At 45.3% G+C, this 12,616-nt stretch overlaps 1 protein-coding gene across 8 annotated transcripts in view; it reads right to left on the bottom strand.

Moving 5' to 3' along the window:
* The window catches only part of LTBP1 (latent transforming growth factor beta binding protein 1), a 349,946-nt gene extending 337,706 nt beyond the window's left edge, over positions 1-12,240 (bottom strand). For 6 of the 8 annotated variants that reach the window (XM_019741748.2, XM_019741751.2, XM_019741735.2 and 3 more), the window contains exons 1-2: positions 11,342-11,963; positions 10,215-10,285 (exon numbers count right to left, since the gene is read on the bottom strand). In XM_019741748.2, coding sequence (XP_019597307.2) covers positions 10,215-10,285; positions 11,342-11,832 — 562 coding nt within the window. In that variant the 5' untranslated portion in view covers positions 11,833-11,963. Of the gene's footprint in view, positions 1-10,214; positions 10,286-11,341 lie in introns of all 8 variants that reach the window. The other 2 variants (XM_019741724.2, XM_019741760.2) reach the window with 2 other exon arrangements.
* Positions 12,241-12,616: the final 376 nt, after the last annotated feature.

The raw sequence follows: 12,616 nt of genomic DNA, 5'->3' as shown, positions 1-12,616 counted from the left end.
TTCACTGAGCCCTGGCTGCCTCTGCATTACCCTCCAGTCAATCCATTTCCTCACCAACATCATCCTAAAAGCCCTAGCTGACCCTCTGCCTGGCAGCTGAGAGTCTGAATTTACCTCAGAGATACAGACAAACCGAATTCACTCTTCTAGGTTTACAAGACTCAACTAATTGACCCAACAAGGTCAGAAAGACATGAAAGATTCATTCATTAATTTACTCAAAAAAATATTTATTAGTATCTACTATATACTAGGCACAGGAGAGATAAAAGGCACCTTTTTGCACCTGCAACTTACAGCAGAAAACATCCCTAGAAAGCCTCAAATTAGCCACATCCTTCCTTCAGAAACAGAAGGACACACTGGAAGCTCCACGGGGCAGGATCTTAACTACATGTCTTCTTAGCCCACAGCACAATGCCTTCTATACAGCAGGCACTTCAGAAAAAGTTAGTGAATTGAAATGAAAGGTTGAGGCAAATATAAGAAATAGATCTCTAAGGACATATACAGAGATAACTCCACTATAAAAATGGTGGCAATTGTTTTTCTTTATGTGTTTACCCAGAGATTGGAGGAATGAGAACTAAAGTTTGTTGAAAATCCACATTTTTATACAATCCCTCAAATTTGGGTCTTTTCAAAATTTGAGCACCATTGTCTAAGACTGCAGCCTTGTCTACATGGTATTTAAACATTTGGGTGCTTCACCAAAAGTAGCATGCAGCTATCTGGAAATCTTTATAAGTTTACACTGGGAAGAAAATATACAATATTTACTTTTAATGAGGTCTAAATATTAACACGATAACTGATGATTGAAATGTGTCCTACCCCCTCCTCAAAAATAATATCTTTCTACTTGGAGAGGAACATGTTTTTAAAAGATCTAATTTTTCTTCAATACCAGGTGAAGTGTCTTTGCATTAATTTATTTTGCAGAAAGAAAAAAAAAGATGGAATGGGGAAAATAGTCCCATTTTCACAGGACAAGCAAACCAACTCCTTCTTCAGCTCTTTTGCCCAAGGCTTTTAGAACAGGCCATTCGTTTCCTAAGTGCACAGCTAATAAAAGTGTGTGACACAAAAAAACAAACAACCCAATTGAAAAATGGGCAGAGGACTTGGAGAGACATTTCTCCAAAGAGGACATACAAATGGCAAATAGACATATGAAAAAATGCTCAACATCACTAATCATCAGAGAAATGCAAATAAAAACCACTATAAGATATCACCTCACCCCAGTCAGAATGGCTATCATCAACAAGACAAATAGTAACAAGTATTGGAGAGGCTGTGGAGAAAAAGGCACCTTCATATGCTGTTGGTGGGAATGCAGACTGGTGCAGCCGTTATGGAAGGCAGTGTGGAGGTTCCTCAAAAAATTACGAATAGAATTACCATATGACCCAGCAATCCCTCTCCTGGATATCTACCCCAAAAATCTGAAAACATTTATCCATAAAGACACGTGTGCTCCAATGTTCAATGCAGCTTTGTTTACGGTGGCCAAGACATGGAAACAACCAAAATGTCCTTCGATAGATGAATGGATAAAGAAGTTGTGGTATATATACACAATGGAATACTATTTGGCCGTAAGAAAAGATGAAATAGGACCATTTGTGACAACATGGATGGATCTTGAGAGTATAATGCTAAGTGAAATCAGTCAGACAGGAAAAGCAGAGAACCGTATGATTTCACTGATATGTGGTGTATAAACCAAAACCAACAAAAGAACAAGACAAACAAATGAGAAACAAAAACTCATAGACACAGACAATAGTTTAGTGGTTGCCAGAGGGTAAGGGGGGAGGAGGGTAGAAGATGAGGGTAAGGGGGGATCAAATATATGGTGATGGAAGGAGAAGTGACTCTGGGTGGTGAACACACAATGGGATTATAGATGATGTAATACAGAATTGTACACCTAAAATCTATGTAACTTTACTAACAATTGCCACCCCAATAAACTTTAATTTTAAAAAAAAAGTGTGTGACGTGGCTGAAATTCTTAACTGGGTTTCCAAGCATCTGATGCATTCCCCAAGCAACTTCCAGGATCCCAAGTGCAATGCTCCCTCTCTGCCTGAACGTCCTCATCTTCACACAAGAAAATTTCGTCCTAAACAAGAACTTGCTCTTCATTTCACTTTTAAACTATTTTGGAAACAAGTAATGGCATCTGTCTCTACAACACAATGTCACATTCATTCCTATTACTTTTACTAATTTTGCGATACCTTTCTTCTCATCATTCCTTGTCTTTGACATCCTTTATTCTGGCACACCACTTCAAACCCAGGGTCCTTAAGCTTCGGTGAGGATCAGTCAGCTGGATGCTTATGAAAACAAGAGTCATGGGATCACTCCTGGGGGTTCCAATTGGCAGGGCCAGGATGGGGCCCCCACAAGCCTGCATTTGCTATACATCCCATGGGCATTGTGATTGGGGGAAGGGGAGGGTCCAAAGACCACACCTTGATAAATGCAGCTTTGAAGACTATGAAGCGTGGTTTAAGCATCTTCCATGTTAAAGATCAGAATAGGACAAGGAATGTACACAGGTACAACACTCACATTCACTGAAAGGCAACATGGCTTCTCTGGTGCCAAACGCAGGCGTATGGAATGGAATAGACAGTACAGAACGGAATGTGTTCGGATCACGAGGTTCCCATGGGAGACTGGGAAATTTCTCCATTCCATTGGGAACGGAGAGAAAACACAAGCTTCTAGTCCCCAAGGCCTGGAGTCCAAAGGAGTCAATTTCCCTGTCCCCCTCCTCCCTCCGCCCATGAAAAGGGTCAGGGGGGTGTGGAAAAGGAGGAGATGGTTCAGCTAGAGCAGTGCTTCTCAAACCCCAACTGTATCAGCATGGCCTAGAGAGCTTGTTGAAACACAGAGTCCTGGGCCCCAGGCCTGATTCAGCAGGTCTAGAGTAGGGCCAGAGGACGTGCATTTGTCCCAGGTGATGCTGCAGCCCCTGGTCCAGGACACACTTTGAGAACCACTAGGTCTGCGAAGTGCCATTAAAGCAGTCTGTACTATAGGACGGAATGGGGCAACTGTGCCAGAGAGTTTTGCCAGAGCCTCTAACACTCAAAACAGAGCAGTAAAAACTATTCCACAGGGAGGTTTGCTGTTAATATTCATTCTCTCATAACAAAAGGAAATGCTTAATATAATCTCGGTATCCCCTGATTTAAATGAATTTCAGCTGGTCTTTCCCTCAGAAACAAAAGTGACTTGTAATGGTTATTAATCAAGGAAGCTTACTGAGGGTCTATTGTGTACACAGAACTGCCGTGTAGGCCAACTTCCTAATGGATAAAATGTAAAACAAAACAAGGTCCCTGCCTTTAATTCACTTATCGTCTGTCATTATTTCACCTCCAATTACTACGATATTTTGGACAAACATAACCTTTTCAGGATCACTGTAAGAAAGAAAGAAACCTCTCTCAAATGAAGGATTCTCATCTTTGCCCGCACCCTACTTTTAGGAGAATAAAGCAAATCACAGTGTGGGGGTGGGGGATTAAAGTGGAGATTTAGGTATTTTTGCTTATCTTCAAACCAACTTCCAGGAGGTGCCCGGAGAGACCATCGGTTAATGGATGATCAATGTAAAAACATGAGACACAAGATCTGTAATCATCAAAATCCCATTGAAACATACGAGGCATTCTATTGTTCAAGACAAGAAATATACCAACACATTATAGAGAAAATTGTCACAAACTGAAAAATTTTCACAGAATGGCCAGAAAAACTTCATTAGTAATATCCCTTATGTTTATATGGCTCTTCGGGGAAGCCTTTTCATGAACCGCATTTTATTTAATGTCTACTACAAAACGGGAGGTGGAGCCAACAGGGGCTATTAATCCCATTACAAACAGGAACAAAATCACCCAGAGATGGTGAGTGACTGCCCAAAATGCCCAGCAGAAGCTGCCTTTGCACCTACCTCTGGCGAATCCCACAACTTGTAAATTAGATGCAGGGGGTAGGGGTGAACAAAACCACAGAACTGCATTCAAATGTATTCCAAAACTTTTATACTCTCACTTTAACACATCCTACCTGTTCTCTGTAAATTGTCTATGGTCACCAGACCAGGACCGTCATCTTCAGTTTCTAAAGGATTTGACATTTTATTTTGTATTTAGTACCAAGTGAGGATCCCCACTCACTTGCCTTTTAACACAGCTGTGACCAGGGACTTTTTCTAACCCTCCAACTTTCATCCTAAGTCTGGCCTTCTGGCTTTAGTGAAAGTGCCACTTTTCTGCCACAGTTCGGGAGAGCCATGGTGGGGAGAGGGATATTTCCAATCAGCATGGGGTTAGTCTGGCAATGGGGGCACAACGCCAGCAGTCAGGCTATGACAATAATTTGTGCATGGCCTTGGGTACGTCACTGTTCTATATGCAATTTTATTTATCAATAAAAAATAGCAGTAAAGATGACTGAATGAACTTTCTATTTAAAACATTATTTTCCATGCCTTCAAAGAAGGGCTGAAAATACCAATTTCTTAATAATAAAATCCACTTGCATTTCTAAGTCCCCTTTATTATCTTATTTATGGTCTTCCATAGCCAACAGGACCTGATTGGGTATCCAGTCCTGTCTCTCTTATCACCTATTACTCTAGCCCTCACGGTGGACCCAACAATATTCACTTCTGGGTCCCAGCATCAGGCCAGGCCTATTCCCACCTGACTGCCTTTGTGCTAGCTATTCTCTGGGCCTAAAACACTCCTCCTCCAGACCCTTTTGTATCACACAGGTCTCATATGTCACTTCCTTAGAGAGACTTCCCTGACCACAGGCCCCTCCTCCAACTCCACCATCCTCTCACCTACGACCCTGCTTTATTTTCTTCATAGTACTAAACACCTCTGTGTGCCAGCAGCTAGTACACAGAGGGGTGCAGTGAAAGCGCAACCAATAAATCCATTCATTTAGTCACTCATTAAATCATTCATTCATTCCATAAAAGTCCATGTGTACTTACCAGGTACTGAGGATAAAAAGATGGCTATGTATGATACCTACCCTCACAGAACTCACATTCAAGCTGGGAAACCACACACACACACACACACACATACATGATACAATGTGAAAAGTGTTAAACATTCACAAGAATGCACTGAATTAAGTTGGGTAATGAATAGTAATCTCCCCATTCATTTTATTCAACTTGAAAAGTCTCAGAAGAGTTAATGAGTTCACCTGCTTGAAACGTCACAGCTAATGGCAGAGGCAGAAAAGTACCCCCATCACAGCTAATGGCAGAGGCAGAAAAGTACCCCCACTCTTGAATCAGTGTAGCAAATGAGTCATCGAAGTGAGGTTGTATGTCTTAGCCGACTTAAATAGCCTTTACAATGAAACATATTTTGAAGATGCTAATTGGTAGTAATGATGTTAATTGATATGATGTTAAAGTGAAATACATATGGGTGGCAGGCTAGAGATTCTACTTTCAATTTATAATAACAATAATAAAGTTCTTATGAGATTGAAGGTGAGATTGGAATTGTTTGGTAATGCTACAAGCAATATAAATATTTTCAAATCTATAAGGACAAAAGGTCCTCATTATTATAATATTTTCTTAATTTTATTACATATTTCCCCTCAGTGGCTTTTATCTGGTTACATCGATCTCCTCTGTGAAGATCCTCCGTTAACTCATTACCAAAATACCTCTGAAGGTTCCCCTCCAACCATTGCGTTGTTACCCCTGAGTAACTGATTCCATCAGTTCAGAAAAGTTGACCACATCAACTGTGGAAAGCAACACCTTTCTCCACTTTGTCTTCCCATCCATCAGCAAAACTCATTTTCCTCTGGTACAGTAGAACCAAAGGCATGTATTCAAAAACCAGCCCATCCATCTCCTAATTACAAAACATGACATTTCGCAAACTGTTTACTTATGTCCATGCCAACAATATTACTCAAATGTGGTGGAGTGGAAAAGCCACAGGGAATAGTGTCGTTGGCCAAGAGAAGTATTTGGGGATCTAAAATTACAGGGAAAATCCTACACATTCATTTTACTTCGCCCCAAATCTCTATCAGATGATGTTGAGCAGAAAGATTCTAAAATTGGCAGGAAGAAAGGAAAAGTTGTCTTAAAGTTTGGGCCATGCCAGGGCAGGAGAGAGAGAGAGAGAGAGAGAGAGAGAGAGAGAGAGAGAGAGAGAGAGAGAGAGAGAAGGAAACAGAATAAGGTGTGCCCTTGAAAAGCTGTCAGAATAAGAAGTGTCTGTTGGACAAGGATAACCACACAGAGAAAGCAGGGGAAGGAAAACCAAATGGAAATGATTGCCAAAAGGTGAGGTAAACAAACGAAAAAGAAGTGGCATTCTTTATATACGATTTAGAACACCGTGTTTACAACACAACAAAATCAGAGATGCTCATTCAGTTCAACTCACATCTGTACTACAGCAAGGAACAGAGCCTGGGTACTTAAAATGACACACAGAAAATCCTGCTCCCGATGTGTTCCACAGTGATGGGGAGACAGATGCCTCTCCCACTTGGTCCAGCCAGACCCAGAGCCAAGTAAGAGTGAAGCGAGTGCTCCAAAAGACAGACAGCAGGCAGTGATTTCCACCAGAGGCTCTGAGAAACAAAACAGGGGTGTGTAAAAGGCTGGGGTGCCTGGGGCGGGGAGTGGGGAGGAAGGGAGCCTAAGCAGAAAGGGAGCTCCAGCCCCCTCACCAAGAGTTCAAACATTGCTGGGCAGGAGTCCTACGCTCCAAGCACTTCTCACATATGACTTCATGCGTTCCCCCAACAAGCCTCTGAATGCTGGAACAGGCCATCATTATACCTGCGCTGTGAATGGGGTCACTTATCCTTGCCCCAGGTCTCATCCAATGGGCTGTGCCGACCAGAAATGTCAAATCCTTAGTAATAAGCCAGGCAAATGAATGGGTGCCCATGAGCATATAAAGATAAATAACAGATAAATACAGCTGGGATGTATTTTTCCATAAGTACCAAAACAACCAATTTGTGTCACACCAACCAATTATGTATTATTTTCTTTCCACTAACAAGACAGGAAATTTCATTAGTAAAACACGCATTTAGAGCAAGATAAGACCAGAGTCTCTCCCTTATCTATAAATCATTGTACTTAATTACTACATCTGGGAGCTTTTAAAAACATGACCCTGTTGGATATATTATTTTCTATATTTTTGTGTATTTAAAATAGTTTATAATTAAAAATAGGACATTTAGTGGAAAAAAACACCGAATATGTTCCAAAGTGTTTAAGCCTTTTCAAAAACTACTTTATTTAACCACCTACACATCACTAACAATTTGGAAAATTTCCAACTCTTGTAAAAATAAATATATTTATCAAACATTCAACTAACTAAGGAAAAACTGGATGAAATAATTCTATATGCTGCAATCTTTATATATACTATTCAAAATACCAATATTTAGAGGACCCCCGCCTTGAGAAGTTTCTAAATTGTTACATGTTGGGTTTGGCCCCTAAATTCCCACATAAAGGTTCATAAATATTGCCCAGCAGAGGGTGCTTGTTAAAAACCCAAGATTCTTATTCAATAAAGCAGCTTAACAAACTCCTCTAGAGATCAGCTGGACATTCATGTTTAAGAACCACCAGTCTAGAATCTCTTAAAACAGACCAAATAAAAAATGGCCAGAGTCATAACCAAAATCACCAGTGGCCAATTCCTTCTCTCTCCTCCCTGATGCAGGCAAAGCTCCTGCATTAGGGATGAAGCCCATCAGACCCAGTCACAGTCTGTGTGGGAGGGGCCAAAGGAGCCTCCGCCCACCCATCCAAGGGCTGCGGCTAGGACATCCCCAAGTGTCCCAGAGGTAACCAACCTCTGAGTATTCCATCTCTCAAGCCCATGTGCACAGCATCTATGGGCTTGTGTTATGAGTACAAATGCGCCCCCCCAAAAAAAATAAAAAAAATAAAGATATGTTGGAGTCCTGACCCCCAGTACTTCATTATGTGACCTTATTTGGACCTTACTTGGAGATAGGGTCTCTACAGAGGTAATCCAGTTAAAATGTGGCCATTAGGGCAGGCTCTAACACAATATGGCTGGTATCCTTATAAAAGCGGGAAATGTGGACACAAAGATAGATACACATCGAGGAAGATGATGTAAAGACACAGGGAGAAGACAGCCTTCTACAAGCCAAGGAGAGAGGCCTGGAACAGATCCTTCAGGAGGAACCAACCCTGCTGACATCTTGACTTTGGACTTCTAGCCTCCAGAACTCTGAGATAATAAATGTCTGCTATCCTAAGTCACTCAGGTTGTGGGACTTTGTTATGGCAGCCCTTGCAAAGTAATACAGCTTGGAAAATCACAAAGCAAACTGAGGCAGTGAAAGCCAATCCAAGTCACAGCTTCTGGACAGAGAGTTAAGACCAAGACCTCAAGAGTGAATACTGTAGCACTGGACATCCAAGCAGCCTAGGGCAGTAGAAAGAACAAATAACCAAGAGCTATAAGACCCGGGATGGCGTTTGAGCAATGCCCCCCATTGGTAAAGGGTAATAAATCATGCCTGCCTCGCCTACCCCTACAGAGTATGAAAATTAGGACAATGCTCTTGAGCAGCTCAAAAGTACTGCACAAGTTACCCTCATCCCATCAGCAGCTCCTCAGTGCGTGCTCTCATCTTGGTCACTGTTAAAAGAGTGGTGACACAGCCCTAGCACTCCAAGTCACCCTGTTCCTTGCTAGGAAGGACTTGGAAGCAAAATTTACATTTTAGGAAAATTTCATTTGCGCTCCCAAACATGTTTGAGTATATGTTTGGAATATCCAAGACAACAAATAACAGGGTCAGAAACAGCAAACTGCTGTGGTTTGCCAAAGGTCCTTTCGACAAGTCAGGCTTCCTAAGGGACAGGGGTTCACTGGGCAAAAAGCATTTCAATAAAGCAGGCCAGGCAAGGGGGAAGAGCAGTGTGTTCAGGCAAGCCCACGGGCTGGAGGAGGGCTTCCCAACGAAGGTTTAAGTACTATCGAAACCCAGAATTTATGGCTCCTAAATGTTTGTTTTAACTAGTGTTGAGAACACATATTTGACCCAGTGTGAACTTGACCTCTGGGTCCCTCTCCCTTTACTGGGCTGTCTGTGCCACATGACGAGATTTTCCAGTTGACCTTTCCACCCCAGCTCCCAGCACTGGGGTCGGGGCAGCCCTCCCAGCAGCTGGACATTCCTTTTTACAAAATTAAAGCCACTATGCTGAAGTCGTCTGTTTCTTTCATGGATTGAAGGCTTTTATCAGCAAGCAAGTTCACCAGAATGACTGTACTAGATTTTTTTTTAACTCATCCACCAGTATTTTAAAATCTAAACCATATATAAGACAAATTGCTAAATTTGACTTATTATGCTAAATGCTAATAAGCAGCTGAAATTTTGACAAATCCAGTCCACATGGTTATGGCTCAAGCTCTATGCAGAGAACATCTAAGAATGCTTAACTTTTTCTGAGTGAAAGTAAAATTTCTTTATTTCCAATTAGTACCAAACAGAAGCAACGTGTCAAGAGGAGCTTCAACATATGTTTTAACTTAATCCTTAGCGTCACAATGCATAGGGGAAAGATTTTCTGATGTTCTCAGATCTATATGCATCATTAATCCATTTTCTATTAACCAGAGAAGCAAAGCAGGAAACCAACCCCACTTGTCAGTTCCGAACAACAGGAGAGTAGTTACAGCCTTGAAAACAGTCGGACCTCAAGGAAAGAGGATTCTGGTTGCTCTTTTCAGAAAGCTTTAAAAACTATTGATGTTTGCATTTGTTGATCTCCATGTTTGAATTAATTGTATTGGTTCTGCCAGATGGCACATCCTCCAATGGGAATATTTTTTTCCTAGCTCCTAGTTCATAGGTGTGACAGAGTGGTTCATACCTGAGTTGAGCGCAGAGGAATCTTGAATGCATGGTTCTGCACAACAAATTGCGCTGGCACTGATATCATCATTACCCTGGTTCAGCCCTCCCTCAGCGGTAAGTAGTGAAGGCTGCATTTCAGGCATTAACTCCTCCAGGGCAGCATCAGCCCAGTGGCCTCACCCCTGTTGGATCCCCCCAGGAGGTCAGTCCCACTTTGCCTACCATGCAGGGCCACTATGAACATAGACACTTACGTTTGGTGCACCTCTGGGAGCCAGGGGCCTTACTCCAGCCATGGCAGCACTGCCCTCCGCAGACATTGACCCTGAAACAAAGCAAGACCCTTGAATCCAGCAGTAGCAACACTCACTTTCAGAGAACCCAAGCTTCCAGGGGGCTCCTGCAAGCCCAGCCTCCAGCTTCCACATTCCTCTGGCTTCCAGAGTCCTGAGGGGTACCCAGGATGCCCAACCCAAAGCTGCCCAAGAAGAAGGGTAAGGACCATGTATCAGGGAAGGGTGGGAGAGCCACAAAGCCTGCATGACCTAGAACTACACAGGAGACGAGAACAAGGTCCAAGTAAGTTGTTTCTTTAACCCCCAGCGTAAAGTAGAGCTAAGTGTATTTTGTATAGTATCTGTGCCCACATTTTAAATTGAATCTTAGTTTTATAAGTGTCCAAACAAGGGTGAGATCACAATGCCTGGAATCACCCCTGAAAAAAAAAAAAACACCAAATAAGCAAAACTAGTTTTTCCCCCCACACCCAACCCGTGATTAATGGGGAGGGGATAGGGAGGGTGTTTATGAGTCCTCAATAACAGAAACTTTCCTGTCGAAAATTCTGTCGATGCAAGGACACCCCACCCCAGGAAAGCAGACCCCACAGGTGCAGAGAAGACAAGCCGAGAATTTCTAGGATGCTGAAAAGCTCTAGGCCACAGAACAGGAACCAAAACGTTTTTTTCATTAGCTAGGAAAAAAAACGTGAGTTGCAAAGAGTTTAATTGATGCTAAGGAATTAAATTATGGTGACTTCATGTTTACGCCCATCTCCTAGGAGTAGCAGTGTTCCCTCGCAGGAGGTTACGCCCCAGGCAGAAATGCCTTTTGTGTTTACCCGCAGCTCAGTAACAATGCACTCGGGGTTTCTCCTCAGTGAGAGTTCGTGGGTTAAAGTTCCTCTGCTTCCCCGCACTCCGTTCTAGCAACCGCGCTCCAAGGCAGGCAGAGGCGGCCAGGGAGGAGGAGAAAGCTGACCCACAGCGCACGCCGCCCGCGGCCGCGGCGGGGCTCTAAGTGGCCCTGACCCCCAGGGTCCCGGCGCGGGCGGCGCACGCGAGGAGGGAGGGAGGGAAAGAAGGAGGGGGTGCGGGCTTACCCCTGCAGCTGCTGCTTCTGGTGAACCTGCAGTCTCGATCCCCCGCCGGCCTGGGTCTCCTGCAGCACTTTGGAGCGCACGACTGGTCTGCCTTCCTTGGTGAACGGGACAGCAGCCGGATGACCGACGGGCTTAGGGTGGAGCTGCCTGTCGGAGCCCCCAGGACGCGCCGGCTCAGGCGGAGGCGGTGGCGGCCGGAGTCCCTGCAGGGCCGCGCCGCCGGACTGGCTCGTGCGCCGTGTCCGCTCCGAGGGGGACCCCGGGGAGGCGCGACTGGGGGCCCCGGCGCCAGCCGAGCTGCGGCTGTACCTGGCGTTGAGCGCGACGTTGAAGGTCCGCTGGCGCGGGGGCCCACCCAGGGGCAAGGAGCCCGCAGCCAGGCCGGGGCCCGGGCGCACCACGTACGTGATCCTCCGTACCCGGCCGTGCGCGAAGGACGCGAGCAGCCCTGCCCAGAGCAGGAGCCCCCACCTGAGCCAAGCCCCCGCCATCGCGGGTATGAGCCGGCGTCCCCGGCCCCCGCCCACGGCCGTGCGGCTCGCCCGGTGCGGCCGCCTGCTCGCGCTCAGGCTCCCCCTGAGAACTGCCGAGAGCCCGGGAAAGGAGGGGAGGAGGCAAATTCGGCTGCAGGAGAGGAAGTTCTGCGGCCGGCTGAGCGGCCCCAGACCCCAGCCGAAAGCGGCGGGGAGAAGGGGGCGGGAGTGGGGGGTGGGGAGCGCGGAGCTCGGGAGGGGAGGGGCGAGGGCAGCGGGCTGCGCAAGGTGAGGGTCCGCTGGCCGAGCTGCGGTCCAGTGGGGGCAGCGCCCGGGACCCGGTGAGAGTGGGCGAGGGCGGGCGTGAGCGCGCGGGACACTCGGAGGCAGCCCCGGCTGCAAAGTCTTTAAAAAGTTTCTCTCGCGGTGGAACCCAGTGTCAGATCTGAACAGCCAATCTCCGGCAGACGTGACGTCAGACAGCAAATCCTAATTGGGGAAAGCGTGCGATGAGCCTGAGAAAGCGCCGCCACCCTCCACAATCCACAGAGATTGTTACTGTGCGTCGGCAAGGCAGAGAAGTCCCGGTTCCCGATCCCAAGTCCCCGGAAAGGACAAAAGACTCGGCAAAGTCACTGAACGGTCCGTGCCTCCTGAACGCCCCAGAGGAGTCGTTTGATATTGTTTGGAAGGCATTCCCAAGCATTTTCTTATCGGTGATTGCTCAGATACTTTCTACTGGGATTGGATTAAAATACAAGATCGGACCCCAGGAAGGACTGCTTGGGGTACGCCAATCTGT

The sequence above is a fragment of the Rhinolophus sinicus genome, linkage group LG05 (assembly GCF_036562045.2).
Source record: "Rhinolophus sinicus isolate RSC01 linkage group LG05, ASM3656204v1, whole genome shotgun sequence".
Lineage (NCBI taxonomy): Eukaryota > Metazoa > Chordata > Mammalia > Chiroptera > Rhinolophidae > Rhinolophus > Rhinolophus sinicus.
The sequence above is the reverse complement of the archived record's forward strand: the minus strand, read 5'-3'. Positions and strand labels throughout refer to the sequence as shown.